This window comes from Amphibalanus amphitrite, unplaced genomic scaffold, assembly GCF_019059575.1.
Source record: "Amphibalanus amphitrite isolate SeventyFive unplaced genomic scaffold, NRLGWU_Aamphi_draft 000003F_arrow, whole genome shotgun sequence".
NCBI lineage: Eukaryota > Metazoa > Arthropoda > Thecostraca > Balanomorpha > Balanidae > Amphibalanus > Amphibalanus amphitrite.
This window is the reverse complement of record NW_024881500.1, coordinates 842,324-854,613: the sequence shown is the minus strand read 5'-3', so window position 1 is coordinate 854,613 and position 12,290 is coordinate 842,324. Positions and strand designations below refer to the sequence as shown.

General features: G+C 57.2%; 1 protein-coding gene across 1 annotated transcript in view; it reads left to right on the top strand.

Annotated features, from left to right (window-relative positions):
* Positions 1-12,290, top strand: part of LOC122364024 (protein patched homolog 1-like) — a 47,842-nt gene that overhangs the window by 14,237 nt on the left and 21,315 nt on the right. Inside the window, exons 3-9 of the mRNA XM_043334049.1 lie at positions 3,429-3,618; positions 5,103-5,172; positions 5,857-5,954; positions 6,309-6,426; positions 7,914-8,128; positions 9,169-9,316; positions 11,962-12,102. Of these exons, the coding sequence (XP_043189984.1) occupies positions 3,429-3,618; positions 5,103-5,172; positions 5,857-5,954; positions 6,309-6,426; positions 7,914-8,128; positions 9,169-9,316; positions 11,962-12,102 (980 nt within the window). The remainder of the gene's footprint in view (positions 1-3,428; positions 3,619-5,102; positions 5,173-5,856; positions 5,955-6,308; positions 6,427-7,913; positions 8,129-9,168; positions 9,317-11,961; positions 12,103-12,290) is intronic.

The following is a 12,290-nucleotide window of genomic DNA, read 5'->3' as shown; positions in this document are numbered from 1 at the left end:
CAAAGGCGCCTGCCGACCGTGTTCGGCGAACGGGCCGGGCGGAGCGGCCACGGAGCGCTCTTTGGTTTCCTTGTCACTGCGGCCGGGCCCCGGCGATTTAGAGGGAGGCCGGCTCACGACGCCGCCTGTCAGCCCGTCAGACGGCTGCTGAGCGATTGAATTTAGGGTTCGGTCGAAATGAGCTGCGCCGCGCCCTCGATGTGCAGCCTGCGTAATGGCGCTGTACAGAGAGTTACACCTGGCATAATACTCCCCCGTGATTACACGGTACCGCAACGAACCAACACAAGACACCCTGATACACGGATGGCTTCTTTGAGTCTGCTCGAGCCGCTCCAGTTCCTCGATGATGTGTGGTGGCCTACATACAAACGATCACGGCGGCTGTGGCCGGTGCCCGCCCTGGCCATGATGCAATACTTATTAGTACCCGCCGGTAGTGGTGGCACTAAACAACCCGTCGGACGGGCCGTGTCCGCAATGTCCGACCGTCGGACGGACATGGTGTCTGTCCGGTGACCTCTGACCAACGCCGACAGCTCACCGGGCCTCTGATGGACGGACCGTCTGGTGAGGTCACTCGCCACACAGGGTGATACTTTGAGCACAACTGAACATGTCGTGGCCATGGGTGTGGGTGTAGTGCCGGTTGTTACGGGACAGCGGACAATGAAGTTACGTCCAATGATAATGCTTGAAGAGATCCACCGACACTGGGAAGTGCTTACAGTTTTGTCCTTGTAGGCATAGAGTCTAAAATGGATGTTGCCTTGAGTAGTCTGAATAATTTCGATTTGTAAACTCTATTCTCAATCCATGATGAGAAATGCGCCCTTTGACGAAAAAAACATGGTAGGTTAGATGAATAGAGCCAAGCGAAACGTTCAAGCGTTCCCCTTTCTCTCAGAGGACACACCACGGCACATACAGAAGCGTGACTCACGCGTATAAAGCCCGACCGTCAGACGCGGCCGGCCGTGTCGGGTCCCTTTCCAGTCGTGACGGCGTGTGGTGCGGTCGTGCGTTCGGACGGCAATCGGCCCCGCTAATCCAATAACCGTCACGTGCACGACGCCGTCGATCCCCGGACAGATTGGGGACTTCTTGTGCGCACACTGCGACGGCGCGAATCGAGTCCGGAGCGCCGGATCGAGCTGGGATCTGAGCGAAGGACGGACGGACAGGCGAGGTCGCTGGTCGTTAGCGAATGCCGTGTTCGCTTCGATGAGAGACGGGTGCATCGCTTCCGAATGTTGTTGACAGGATCCGTAGCAGGGACGCTGTGCTTGTTCGCTCGAACAGGACCACTGACAGCTGACGGAGAGTCAGGCGGCGCCGCCGGTGGTCCGACAATGGGTGCTGCAGCTCCCTGTCAGCGACCACACGTGGGAGGCCATTGCATCCCCGTGAGTGGGCAGATAGCTGAGAGAGCTGACACATGCAGCTGCACCAGCTGTCGGCGGCCGTGCTGGTGTTCCGCTCTCCCTCCTCTGATCTTGGATATAATCAGACCGCTGGAAGCAGTTCTGCGAACACTCCGCCCGCCAGCATTCGTCTCTGTGTGTGGCCGACAACATGACGGAAGTGAAGCATACATCTTGATCGCTTCCGATAAGAGGCCAGTTGTTTGAACGTGCTTTTCTCTTGATGGAACCTTCGCTACGTGCAGCGCCCGCCCGTGGGTACGTGTCTGTCGTTTTCATTGAAGGCACAGGCAGAGCGGCTCCACGATTTCCGAAGTAATGTCGCGCGCGGCGGGCGTCCAGCGAAGTTCGACAGAGGCGCCATCGGTGACTCGCAGCGCACTGCGGGACGCCGCCTTTGAAATTATCCACTCAGGCGCGGCTTTTGACAACGGCGGCGACGCGGAACCACGAAGTCATCAGACTCGGGAAATGGCAGTCACGATTCGGGCGAGAGGTGCCGCTTTTTGCTGCCGAATGCTGCGTCCCGGCACTGCGTCGGCGACGCGAAGGTCGGGTCGAGGACGTTGCCGCTGCCACCACGGGCTGGTATGATAGCTGGCGTGGCTGGTGAGGCTGGCGGAGACCTGTGTTCCTGTTCGCGAGGGGTCTCACTTTGGCGATAGGTTCTGCATGTCCGCGTTCTGTGCGTCAATGCATTGTGAAAGTCTGTTTTTAGCAAAATGCCGTTTAATGGTTCCGGTGGAGTTTTGATTAAGGTTTTCTCGAGTTAGGTCTGTCGTTGCAGTATACGAAATCGTGCCGTCTACTGGGGAGACATCATTGTGGGCGGTGATTTACTGTATCGCGTCACATCTGCCGCTCGACAAGGATTCCATGCAAGGGCACATCAAAGGGCGCATTTTCCTCCTTCTGGGACCGGAAACGCGATGCAAGTCGCGATAAGTTGACTGACGGCCCTGTCTGCAGTCCGCCTGAACGCCGCCGGAATGCTTTGAGCGGAGTTCTAACGTACGACGTGCTGTTGTCTGGGAGAGCTCATGAATCACGGGCCCGCCGGCGCGGGGCGCGGCCGTGGGTCTCTCGAACAGCCCCAGACGAGCTGGGTCGGCCGGGTGTGTTGAGTCACTCGGCGCCGCCGGGGCCGGCGAGCTCTGAGTTACCGGCCCGCTGGGGGCGCCGACAGAACGACCGACAGGTGCCGGGTAATAGCCCGGCGCGGCCCATCGAGCGGCGGCTGCTGCAGCTCCCCGGCGAGCTGACTGCGACAGTAACCGCGCGCCGGCCGCCGCATACATCAGCGATCCGCCGCGCGGTGGACCGATACGATCGCTATTCGTCCGTCGACACCCGGTTTCGGAGGTGTGTCAGAGCCCCGGGCCGGCAGCCGCTGCAATGTGTAGGTGGGAGTAAGCAATACCTGTCGATCGGACCGTTTAGATTGGAGTTCGGCCGATGAGTTCAAAGCTATTTTCGTTGGATGGATTGTGCAAGAATAGGAGGTGTAGGTATATTTGGCTGAGGTTGAAGCACTGGGAACTGGCAAGGCGCCGGGCTGTTCTACTGTTAGGTAACTGAGTGAATCCATGCTCACTGTTTATCAGCTGCAACGTGCTCCAAGCGCCACTGAGCGTGTGTTACCGTCATGTTACTCCTCATCGGCTGCTGATTGAATGGTTACCTGTTTCAATAAATCATTGAGCCCGAGTTCTGCTGTATTTTCTCCTTATAACCCATGTCTACTCCAACTCTACTGCCGGGTTTAGATCTTCCCTCGGGGTTCGCTGGCCGTCGTCGACCGCCTCCATCTCGGCTGGGTCAGGCTACAACTCCTACCGTCGCCTGTTCCGCCGCCGTCTGCCACTCAGTCCGACACCTGAAACCGCTCACCACTCCCAGCCGTCGTCTCTGCTGGCCTCAGATTTCATCGCCCTCCCCTGTGACCGCCCCTCCCGCCGTCGCTGGCGCCGCCCCTGACGCGACCCGTGACCCGTTCTGTTCCAGAGGGCGGCCGGTTGCAGCGCGAACTGGAGTATGTGCGGAGCAGTCTGGGCGAGGGCGCCGGCTCTCTCCATCAAATAGTAGTACAAACGCCGCGCGAGGACGACTCGTCCGTACTGCGCGCGGAGGCCCTCCTGGCCCACTACGAGGCAGTCAAAGCCGCTAGTCAAGTCTCTGTAGACATGCATGATATGTAAGTACCGCCACTCTCTATTCCGGCCTTATGGGTTCTGTGTATTCGATTGTCTGTGTGTTTGAATGGCTGAGTAAACGGCCCGGTGATTGTGCTGTATGTTTTACGGCTGTGTAGTACCCGAAAGTTGAATCAGCATCATTCATGTGGACAGTTGCACTTCAACTTCCAATTCATGTCTGCTCGATGGGTTTTTGGTTGTTTTCTTTGCGATATGTCAGCCGCCGTCAGTGGGCGACTTTGTCACGGCCGCCAATCCGGTAATTCCAGTTCCTTTATTTCCCCGATAATCGACCATTTCGTATCGTTGCATCACGGAATGCCGCATTTTTTCTGCCACTGCACACGCGGGCGGCAGACACCACGGTTACGATAAATTACGATAATTTCGGCGAACGACGTCGTTACGCTATCTCTGGTGCACAGCTGCCTTCCATTGACCCCGTTTGTCTAAAACGCTAAGCTGTTGTTTTCGTTTACCAACGGCCACAGTTGGCTACTAGTCTAACCACCAGCATCCGTTTCTGCCAGCGCAATATCACACACCTGTTCCCATCTGACACCGACCCGGCCTCGTGGCACTCTCGATGGCCGCCACACCGTTACATATAGCTAGCAGCTCAACTGTTACGACCCACAGCTGAAGTCTCACAGAAAGGCTTGAGTGGTTCGGTTGTATCCTGCGCCAAGACAACACAACTACGCTCACTATCTTATCTTGCGTTTTAAAGAACCACTCAGGTGTGACCGGTTGTGAAAGTGATGCCTGATTAGTGATGCCGATGAAGATACTTTTTATTCTTGGACGTCCAGCTCGGGTGGCAGTTCCGGCCTATCCATCTCTCGATCACACCCTCAGGTCTTTGTGACATCTCGCGGCTCTCGCTCTCCGTCCCTCCGCAATCTCCGGAGGCCCGGCCGGTCCGGGTGGCGCGCGACGGCGTCCGTTTTTACGGCCGCGTCGCCATAGGACGGACGGACGGCCGTCTGATGTCTGTATACCGGCGTGCGGCCGGCCGCCGACCCCCCACGAGCCGGCCGGAACCGGGCCCGACCACCCAGGGCGCTCCCCTCCGACCCTTGATCCCGCTCTCTGTTGGGTCGCTATCCGCTGTGCTGTTCCCTGGACCTCTATCCGCTACTTTGGTATCTGCTGTGCCAGTATCTCTCCACTATTATATTGATCAGGAAGTTGGGTGTTCTTTTTTATAAGCGCATGCAATGTATGTATGGTGCTGCTAACTGTTGACGTCGGGTCTCCGGTGTGATGAGTTTCGTAGACGCGTAATGTCTTCTACCGATGATGCCATTACAAACGGTTATGGGTTTAGCTGTGAGGAATCTGAATGAACTAACTATGAAGTGATAACGGTGCGGGAGTGGTAGACTGTGGTACTGTCATGTGCAATTCCATCAAAGAGCTGAGCTTTGGATAGGCTTAGGTATACCGGACGCTGACATGGTGGCATTCTTTCGTCTTTCAGAACGTGGAGATTACGCGATTTGTGTTATGCGCCCGGTTTTCCTGTGTACGAAGAGCATCTTATAGATCAAGTGAGTACTGGGTGGGGCGAGACTGGGTTTGGGGTAAACCAGACGGATATATCTGCTAAATCGGCTCGCCATTCATGAGAGTAGGATTCTCGCCGAGGAATCCCTTCGAGCGGGGAGATGCCGGGGAGATCTGGGGCCGGCCCGGGATGCGGGGGGGGGGCGTCCCCCCGATCATCGGCACCGGACGGGGTGTGGCCCAGCGCCGCCGAGTCGTAAAGCCGACCGCCGTACTGGCCGACGCCGGGATGACGCTCATTGTTTGCGTGCATATATTATCCTTTCAAAGTTATGTGCACTAGCCGTGCACGCGATGCACCATCTGACCCTGTGCACGCGGCGTAGTGGGCGATTGCACCAGTGGCGCCGCGCCGACGAGCGGCGGCTGTCCGCGGTCGGGTCGTGACCTGTGCCGCGGGTGGTCGCGCTCTGTCGACGGATTGGTGTCGTCAGACCAGCGGACTGGCGGCGGCGCTGGCCGTCTCAGTGCCGCCGGCCGCTCAAGGTCGCACGACACGCCGTATTTGTATACGAGCCTGGTGGGGATGATTGTTTTGGTTAATGTAGTAAATGGTAGGACGGCGACGCTTCCTTTTATCTTTTGCCGAGCTCTGGGATTTTATCATAAGATGACGCAGTTAACGATGATTGATTTTGACAATTGACATGTATGGTTTCCGTTTTCAGATAATGAAGAAACTCATCCCATGTTCCTTTGTGACGCCGTTGGACTGTTTTTGGGAAGGCTCCAAGTTGCTGGGGCCGGAGTTCCCTGTGCATATGCCGTAAGTATGAGACGGTCCAGTTGCCCGCGACTAGTGAAACATGCTGCATAAATACGTGCCGCCGCGCTGCACTGTCCAGTGTCCAGCTATCTTTGTATGACAGATAGATGGTCAAACAGCAGGCCCGACTCTTGGCAACGCTCAAACACACGTCACTCGTTCACACTGCGCGTGGGGCCGATTCATTCGGACGTCATTTTTGCCGCTGATGTTAGCATGCTTCCCAGATAATTGTGTATACTAGCTGTGCAAACATGAAAGTGCCGACTTTTTACTGTGCAAAACTGGGTGTTTTACTCGCAATCCCTGTGCTGGTACGTCTCACTCAACTGACCTCCTTTGTGTGCGTTTCAGAAAAATGTCCAGCGAAATTCGGTGGACCAATTTGGACCCGGAGCAGCTGCTCAGCTATATGAACAGCACGTTCGGGTCCGAGTTCCAGTTTGACACGCTGCAAAAGTACATGAAGCGGGTAAGTGTCATATTAGCATCACACCACAAGAGCACACCAATCACACCGGCCGTAATTGAATGTTTGTATATTATGCATGTATTTAAATTAGTCATGCGCTATTAGTGTGTCTCCATTAGCGGGAGCCGGGCCATTTCGGCTGTCGGGCCGCCAGTCACGACCGCTAAAGGCTCCGCCGGCCACTGGCTGCTATCACACCGGGTCATGTTTACTGACGCCTTGTAGTAATTAGCTGGGGACGTCAGCACCCAGTGTCACGCAAGCTGGTCACCGCTGACGTCATCGGAGGCTCAATCGTGACGTCATTGGTGGTCAGCGGTCGAGTGAAATTCTCTGCACTGGCCATTGTACTACTTTACACTGTATATAAGATCTCTATGCCCGACTGACCTAATCTTTGTCCTGATGCACACGGCCCGATGAAACTAAAAAAAAAAAAAAATGACTGATAAATTAATCGCGTCTATTCATTTGGTGCAGGAGCATCGTCCGTCTCCTTGAACATTTCCAGCTAAACGACTAGCACCTAAGGGTCACCTTCTCGACGCTCGTTCAAAAAGCCGACTGATCCATCCCCACCGACCCCCTCCCCATCCGGTCCCACTCTGCCCCCCCCCCCCCCCAACTCCGTCCGGTCGGTCCGGGGGACCACCCAGGCAGCCCCGCTCCAGCCGTCACCGGCCCTGTAACTGATGGGGGCCGCGGCGGGGGCTCTCAGCCTGAGACGGAATCACCGCCCCCTATCACTGACCCGGGGCCCAGCGGGGACCGGGGACGACTTAATTACTTCTCCCAGCAGCGGTGGGCGGGTCCTCGGGGAGGGAGAGAGGGGGAGGGGGTGGTCGGGACAATGCAGTAACCAGCGATGCGGAAAAGTCGCGGTTCTGCGGTTACTCTGCATGTCATTTCCACGTGCTCACTGCACGCGGCGGGCTATGGTTTCCGATGTCGCGCTATGCAGGAAACGGTTCATGGCAGCTTTATACAAGATTGCAATGATGCAATAGGTTACGCTAGGCTGTAAATCGGTGGTGATAAGAACTACTATGAGTGTCCTGACGGTTGCCGTATTCCCCTGCGGCTGCAAGGGCGCCTGGAGACTCGCGGCAGCGGGTAAGTGAACCGGTACAGGCGGCGACGTGGGTGGCCGCACGTCAAGAAAGATGGCTATCGCAGACAGCTCCAGCCGCGCCAAGAGCCGCCGAGAATTTCTCGGGATTCATACAGCCGTTACGCGAGCTTTTTCACGCCACCGGATTCTTATTATCGCGTGATAAAAATGATGAATAAAAATGTTACGCCCATTTATTCTGAACCCACGACATCCAACACTGTGAAAACCCACTTACCAAACCAACTTTCTCACACCTGAGCCGGGCAATGTGGCCGAGTGAGCTGTTAGTCGACCGCAACATGGCACTCCTGACGCGGCCCGCTGCCGTCCCGTGACCCCGTGACCTGACCCGGCGCCCTCCCGGCGAACGCAGGCGGGCATCACGAACGGCTACCAGCGCCGGCCGTGCCTCAACACCAGCGACCCTGAGTGTCCCGAGACGGCCTCAAACCGGGCGTCGGGAGCGCGCCTGGACATCGGCGCGGAGCTGACTGGAGGCTGCTACGGGTTCGCCACCAAGCACATGCACTGGCCCGAGCAGCTGATCGTCGGTGGGACGGAGAAGAACCGGACCGGACATATCGTCAGGTGAGCGGGGGAAGGGGAGGAGGAGGAGTGAAAGGGCTGTGGGGTGACGGAAGTGTGAGTGACTCAACCTCACCGCTGCAGGGTGGTCTTTCGTCACAGTGTTTACAACGTTGGCTGTGTTATGAATGTGCACCATGTGTGATCATTTGGATGGGATAACTAAACAGTCTTACGAAGCTTGGACGTCATCCAAATATCCATGACCAACACTGCCGCCACCCACCGTCTCTTGAAGACATTATCCGACAACTTTCCCACCGTCTCCGTTCCCCGCTCCTATCACCTCCCGACTGTTCATTCACCGCTCCAACCTCCGTCCGTCACCGTTCCCATCACGACCTGATCCCGGTAGCTGGCGGCCGAGCCAGTCACCCTGCCTCGTCGTGCCGACGGTAAGCAGCGCGCCGCCACCCCCGGCACGAGCGGTGGCTATTCTGGCGCGGCGGCGGCAAAAATAGCCGCGCCGCCGGTGTTGACGTGCGACTGCCGACGGCGGGCTGTGACCGCCCCGGTGACCGGAGGCGGCTTGGCAGGCTGGTCCCGCTCCGTCTGCGGTCGCGGGGTGTGGTCCCGGGGCTGACGATGGTCCAGTGTCCCAGTGGAGACCGCGGTGACCCATCTCGGCGGAAGAGGGGAGGCCCCGGGAGAGGAGGGGTGCTGACTACCGACCGGATGTTGACGCCAGCGCTCTGTTGTCGACTGAGGATTGGTGACCTGCTGACGTCTGACCGGAGGTGGGGGAGTGAGGGAGGGGAGGACTGAGTGATCTCAACGCCGTGCACGAATGACTGGCCGACCGAGAGAGGTGCAGGCTGAAGCTGATATCCTACTGAATTGAAGTTTCGGGCTTACTGGGACTTACAGATTGGGGCTAGCTTGCAACTGTGAGAGAAGTTTCTATGCGTCTGTTTCGACCACCGTCTGCGTCTCGGCGCTATTGTAGACCGCGATAGCAGACCTCTGCTGCCTCTATAACTGTCACCTGACTCCAATGTCACTTCTGCAGCGGCCTCTTACTGACACCGCACTGCCTTTGACAGGGCCAAGGCTCTGCAGACCGTTATCCAGCTGATGGGAGAACGCAACCTGTACGAGTACTGGGCAGACACCTACAAGACGCACAGCATGGACTGGAGCCTCGCGACGGCCAAGGCCATTCTGGACGCCTGGCAGCTCAAGTTCACACAGGTAGGTCCATTTTTGGAGTCAGCTGTTCGACAGTTCTTGCAGGCTGTACGATAGTGTATAGCTGTGACTCAAAATCGGCTGGCGTGAGACGGCGCTGCTGAATGATGGACGATATTCGCCTTTTTAATAGAAAATTGTTCCCGGTAGGATTTGATGTGGTTGATGTATGGGTTCGCCACAAGGTATCAATTAGGGGCTGCATGAATGAACGCTGCCGCATTAGGCTGTCACGGATTACATGATAGACACTGTCGTGGCGTGCACCGTCGCCGGCTTACCGCGACTTTTCCCGTGCAATTAGTGACACAGGCGTTTCTGGAGAAAATCGAAGGCAATTTGTGCGGCCCAGTTATCGAGCGTCGATCGTCTGATTATCGCTGCTCGCCCTGAACCTGGAGAGACGGCCATTCGCTGGACAGGATACATGTCATCACTCGATGGTGGACCCAGTAATGAAGACCACTGGCCAAACCAAATGGCCCACTGGAACACGATAACAGCGGATTAATGAAGAGATCCATCTCTGACTGGGGTTGGTCCTACCGCCATTACAGCCTGTCCTCTGGTCCATTACAATTTACGGCCTGTCCTCTCGCGTATTAGGACCTCCCAGGTCGTCACCAATTTCCGGAGTGGAATTAACTCCGATCTCCTGCCCAGCCCTCATTCTCCACGCTACTCAAAACCTGTGTTTTGCGTTTCCCCAGCAGTCCCTCCATTACCTCCCATCGTATTTACCTGCCTCAGTCATGATTAATGCGCCTTCCTCGCCGGATGAGTGCAGAAGTAGCTTGCCCGTGTTTGTCCCGGCGTGGCCACGAGATCTTTCACCGGCCTTGACACACCCTGTAAGCTGGGCTTGGCGTAAGACTCTGCTCTGCCACCCGGAACGTGGCAGGCAAAACCGGCCGAGCCGGCCGCCTTTTTTTTTTCGCGCATCGTATGAGCTCTGCGCGACGGGGGTGCCGCATGGCGCGCGGGCCGACGGACCGTCCCGCCGACACCCACCGGCATTGCTGCGGTTGGCCGTATCGCGTGTGGCCGGCGGTGACACGACGCCAACAAATCAACGTCCAAAGAGATGAATATTGGCTATTTTTGCTGGGTAAATGTCATGGTGGCACTGAACTAGAGTTTTATAAATAATTGTCAGATTACAGGTACTGAGAAGTTTGAAATGATGAATGTTCGCGCTGTGGGTTCATTGGAGTTTAAATTCGCGGTAGGCACCGTAAATTCGCGGTGAGTTGGGGGTTCATTTGCATGCTGCTGCCGGTAGCATCTACCTCCCGCGGTGAGCCGGCCGGTCGGGTCCATTTTTTTTTGGCCTGGGGGCGGCAGCGGTCCGCCCCTGTCGGGCCGCGCGCACCCTGTAAAGGAGCGCTCCCGCCGGGCGCAGCGGGCGCACCGTCCAGCCGGCGCGGCGGGCCCCGGCCGAGCGGCCACCGCCTGGGTGGTCTGCAACCTGCTGTCGGCGCGGCGGCGCTCGACCGCCACGGCCGGCCCGGCGCGGCCGCTTAATTAAGTCATTGTGAGCGGGAAGCGGCTGGCGGCGGGAGGCCGCGCCGCCGCCAGCCGCCGCGCGGTGAGCAGGGCAGGTGCCGGGCGGGGTGCGGCCGCCGCCACCGCCGAAACGACTGCGGCTGACCTCGAGACGACGACCTCTGCCGAGGTGCCCCGGTCGGCCGGCCGGCGGCCCCACTGCGCGCCGGCCGCGCGCCGTGGGTGGTCCCGCTGTACCACAGCCGCTCCGGGAACGGCAGGGCACTGCGCGGTAAGCGACGGCGGCTGTCGTTCTTGGCAGCGGGGATGTTACCGGCGGTGACACCGGTACTCGCGGCATCCACCGGGCCGCCGCGACGCCCCACTTCTGCCTATTCGTGCCGAGCCGTGCTGCCTAACTTCCAGCTGCCTTACCGCAACCATCCAGTTGGCCACTGATCGGTCTATGATAGACACAGCACTTCCTCGGTCTTCTTATAGCAGCCAGACACCCCGGTATAGGGTCGGGCACGAGCAGCTGCGAGTTGGGACGACGCCATGTATCGCTCCGTCTCTCTCGCTCACTCTAGCACCGCATTCAGACTGCGTTTGTGATCGGATTAGAGGATTTTCGCCCCGTCCAGCGCGCGGGGATGTCTCCATGAACCTTTTGACGCACGTAAATAGCTCGTTCGAGCTCCACTGGGCTGCTACAGTTCCCAACACCACGAGATGGTGAGGAAGAGGGAAGGGGATTAAGAGATAATCGGATACACGCAGATGGAATGAATCCGAATTGGGTGATTGTGTATGCTAAGCTGGGTTAGAATGAGACAACTGAAAGGGAAAATGGGAGCCGTGTGGGGAAAGACATGATATAGGAACGGAGGAATAAGTGGATAAATGGACCTTCCACTTGTTCCCCAGTGCAGCTGTTGCTCTGTAGGGTATTTTCCCCACTTTGTTGAAGCGACCACGAAGTAAGTCTTTTTTACCTTCGGTCGGCTCCAAAACTCAGTTCTAATTTTAACACAAAACACCTAGCAGGGTGATCAACTTCGAGCATATCACTATTTATTGATGCTTGCTTATTGTTATTATGTCGGTTTTGTCCATTATTTAGCTCCATCACTGACCTCCTGGTCCCCTGTTGTCTCCCACAGGAGATTCAGCGGCACACGGGCCAGCACAACCGCACCCGGCCGTTCAGCATCTCATCGTTCTCGATGGCCTCACTCAACAGCATCCTGCGCCACTTTGCCGACCTTGACCTGACCCGGGTCGGCATCGGATACGGCCTTATGGTGAGACGGGGTCACGTGACCTGGGTGGGAAGGATGGGGGACCTTTACCCTTTCCTGTGAGCTGATAAGACTAGGTGTGGAATAGTTGGTGTGCAGTGTGATTTGGGAGTCTGTTTAAGTTTCTGAGTCTATATATATGTTGCCGAATGCCGGTGTCTTATGTGATGTGCCATGGCGCGCTATGTGAA